This window comes from Diospyros lotus, chromosome 13, assembly GCF_014633365.1.
Source record: "Diospyros lotus cultivar Yz01 chromosome 13, ASM1463336v1, whole genome shotgun sequence".
Classification (NCBI taxonomy): Eukaryota; Viridiplantae; Streptophyta; class Magnoliopsida; order Ericales; family Ebenaceae; genus Diospyros; species Diospyros lotus.
The window spans coordinates 15,726,924-15,730,309 of record NC_068350.1 but is presented as its reverse complement, the minus strand read 5'-3'; the positions used below and the strand labels follow the sequence as shown (position 1 = coordinate 15,730,309).

At 39.5% G+C, this 3,386-nt stretch overlaps 1 protein-coding gene across 1 annotated transcript; it reads left to right on the top strand.

Moving 5' to 3' along the window:
* The first annotated feature begins 507 nt into the window (after nt 1-507).
* On the top strand, nt 508-2,430 carry LOC127788297 (jasmonate-induced oxygenase 2-like). Its single transcript, XM_052316429.1, has 3 exons — nt 508-1,208; nt 1,485-1,818; nt 2,029-2,430. The coding sequence occupies exons 1-3, from the start codon at nt 706-708 to the stop codon at nt 2,290-2,292; spliced, it is 1,101 nt and encodes a 366-aa protein (XP_052172389.1). The 5' UTR covers nt 508-705; the 3' UTR covers nt 2,293-2,430.
* Nucleotides 2,431-3,386: the final 956 nt, after the last annotated feature.

Here is a 3,386-nt window from a genome sequence, read left to right as displayed (position 1 = left end):
TATATAATATGTGACAAATCAGGCACACCAGAGAGAATTTTGGTTAAGATGACTTGGATGAGTTTGAAATTTTTTTAATTTCATGATGTTAATTATATATATATATATGTCCTAGTTATATATATATATAATATCATATGATATTAATTAAAGTAAATTCTATATGATATAATGATATTATTATTCTATAATATCATTATATTATATGAATATAATAATACTATTGTTCTTATTATTGTATAAATGTTGTAATATATTGCACTATACAATAATATTTTCTTAGTAACCAAAAACATAACTTCGTAAATGTAACAAACAATTTATGTAATACAAAGCCACTTGCAGAGGGGGGGGGTGTGTGTGTGTGTGAGAGAGAGAGAGTGAGAGAGAGAGAGAGAGAGCAAATCAAAATCTTCACGGCGCCGCTTCGATCAGCTCAGCTCAGCTCTCTCAGCAAAATCGTCTTCATTCTCCACCGCTTCCGCATTCTGTGCTTCTCTTTTTTCTATATAAACACCACATGGCCTTGTGCATGCCTACCCACATGGAATTACTTCACTGATCTCACGCCCATTTCACCTGTCCTTCATTAATTAAACCAATTAATATATATATATATATAGAGAGAGAGAGAGAGAGAAAGAGAGAGAGAGAGATATCCAGTAATCCTCCATCCTCCAGCCACCAGGAATCTCCGCCGCGACAATGAGCTGCCTGCAAGCATGGCCGGAGCCGATCGTCAGGGTCCAGTCCCTGTCGGAGAGCGGGATGAGGGAGATCCCGGAGAGGTACGTGAAGCGGCCGTCAGAGAGGCCGGATCGTTGTTCTGAGGAGGACGGGAAGGAGGTGAACATCCCTGTGATCGACCTGTCGGAGGTGTTCTCCGACGGGGACCCGGCGGCGCGGGAGAGGGCGATGGCGGCGGTGGATGAGGCGTGCAGGGAGTGGGGGTTCTTCCAGGTGGTGAAGCACGGGGTGAACGAGGAGCTGATGCTGCGGACGAGGGAGGCGTGGAGGGAGTTTTTCCGGCTGCCGGTGGAGGAGAAGCAGGCGTACGCCAACTTGCCGGCAACGTACGAGGGGTACGGAAGCCGGCTGGGGGTGGAGATGGGGGGCAAGCTAGACTGGAGCGATTACTTCTTCCTTCATTACCTTCCCCATTCCATCAGAGATCCCAACAAATGGCCTAAGCTTCCAACCACATGCAGGTAATATTAATTAATTAAGTCGCCAAATCCTCTCTTTGTGCTTAACTGAGAAATTAACAAGTGATTAATTAACCAATTCTTTTCTTTCTTGTTTTTATTATCTCTCTCTCTCTCTCTCTCTCTCTGTGTGTGTTTCTTTGTCTTTAATTAAGAACAAAGGATGTGTTTATATATATATATATGTTTTTTAAATATCATAAATGTACGTAATATATAGATTGCAACATTAATTATATTTAGATGAGATGTAGATATAAATGAATGAATGAATTGCAGGGAGTTGGTGGGAGAATACGGAGATGAAGTGGCGAAGCTGTGTGGAAAACTGAACAAGATATTGTCAGTGAATCTTGGATTGGAAGAGGACCATCTGGAGAAAGCCTTCGGCGGGGAGGACAAGATTGGCGCTTGCATGAGGGTCAATTTCTATCCCAAGTGTCCACAGCCTGATCTCACCCTTGGCCTCTCCCCACACTCCGATCCCGGCGGCATCACCCTTCTCCTCCCCGATGACGACGTCGCCGGCCTCCAAGTCCGCCGAGGCTCCAACTGGCTCACGGTGAAGCCCATTCCCAATGCTTTCATCGTCAACATCGGGGATCAAATCCAGGTGGGGGGCGGGTTCATTAGTTTCGTTTGGATCTCATTAATTAATTATATTATAATTATAATTATATATGAAACAAGAGCGTATTTAATTTTGTGATGTTAATGGTAGGTATTAATTTGTGTGTGTATGTGCATGCATGCATATATGCTTGCTTTCTTTCTTGCTTACGTTTTAATTACTTAAATAATTAATTAATTAATTAATTATTAGGTGATAAGCAATGCGATATACAAGAGCGTGGAGCACCGGGTGATGGTGAACTCGGCCAAAGAGAGGGTGTCACTTGCCTTCTTCTACAACCCAACTGGAGACATCCCAATTAGACCAGCCAAGCAGCTTGTAAAGGAAGATGAGGCAGACCTATACCACCAAGCAATGACCTTCAATGACTACAGATTGTTCATTAGGGAAAAGGGTCTTCATGGCAAGCTCCAACTTCAATCTCTCATCAACTCACCGCCCCCCCAGAAATAATTAAGTCATCATTATTAATCTGCTTTCTTTAATATATATATAGTTTTCTCTTTTTTCTTGTTTCTTAATTTCAGTGTTCCTTGTGACAATTTGCTTTTGCTGCAAATAATTAATTAAATTACATGTAGCTTTAACGTACCCCATATAGTCAAACCAACTTAATTTTACTTACGATTAGAGATAGTAATACATACATATAGTAGTAGTAGCAGTAGCAGTGGTACGTAGTAATAGTTTATGATACAAAAACAACTAACTGTCAAGACTTATAAAATGAGAGCTACATACAATTGAAAATTAGAAAATTAAATAATTAGTAAATATATCCCAAGCATCAGAAAGCTATACATCTCTCTTCCACTTCAGTCTATTGATATATAATAATAACATAATTCTTCAAATGTGGACTGTATTGGGGGATTTCCCAGTTTGCCCTTGTTAAATTGAGGCAATTCCCGTCTTGCCCGTGCCAAGCAAATTAACTGGTCGTCATATATCAATGTATCATGATCTACCTTGAAGTTTCCGACTCAAAAGTACACATATTTAATTAATTAATTAATTATGAGTTACGGACAGGTAAAATTAAGTCACGTGTAAAATATGAGTTACGGACGAAAAAAACAAAGAAAAATGAAAATGATGGGTGGGGGTGGACAATAAAGTAGAGGGGGAACATGTGCCACGGAACACCATAAGTCCGCAATGACTCTTCCTACTCACACGCCCTCGCCCCCACACCGTCATATAATAATAAATATGGCATTATTAAGCACGTGCCATCTCCTCCCAATCAATCTTTCAAGTCGAGCGACAAAAATAGGAAATATTTATAGAAGATGAAGGAAGCCAACATAAAATTCCACAAAACCCCTATTGCTAATGGATTTGTAATGATTCTAACAAGATAATTTTGTTTATATCGAAAGATTAAAAGATTTTTTTTCTAATTTTAACTTTATACGTGGATGATATCTTGTCGACTAAAAATAAGATAGAATTTGTCTTGGTTATTAAAAGTTGATTGGATTCCAATTTTGAGATAAAGAAAATAGGTGAGACTGTTTGTATTCTTGGGGACAAAAATCAAAAAT

Excerpts from the sequence above, each read along its gene's own strand:
- LOC127788297 (XM_052316429.1), top strand. The coding sequence starts at position 706 with ATGAGCTGCCTGCAAGCATGGCCGGAGCCGATCGTCAGGGTCCAGTCC. Across the intron at positions 1,209-1,484 it reads AAGCTTCCAACCACATGCAG|GGAGTTGGTGGGAGAATACG; the intron begins GTAATATTAATT and ends AATGAATTGCAG. Across the intron at positions 1,819-2,028 it reads ACATCGGGGATCAAATCCAG|GTGATAAGCAATGCGATATA; the intron begins GTGGGGGGCGGG and ends ATTAATTATTAG.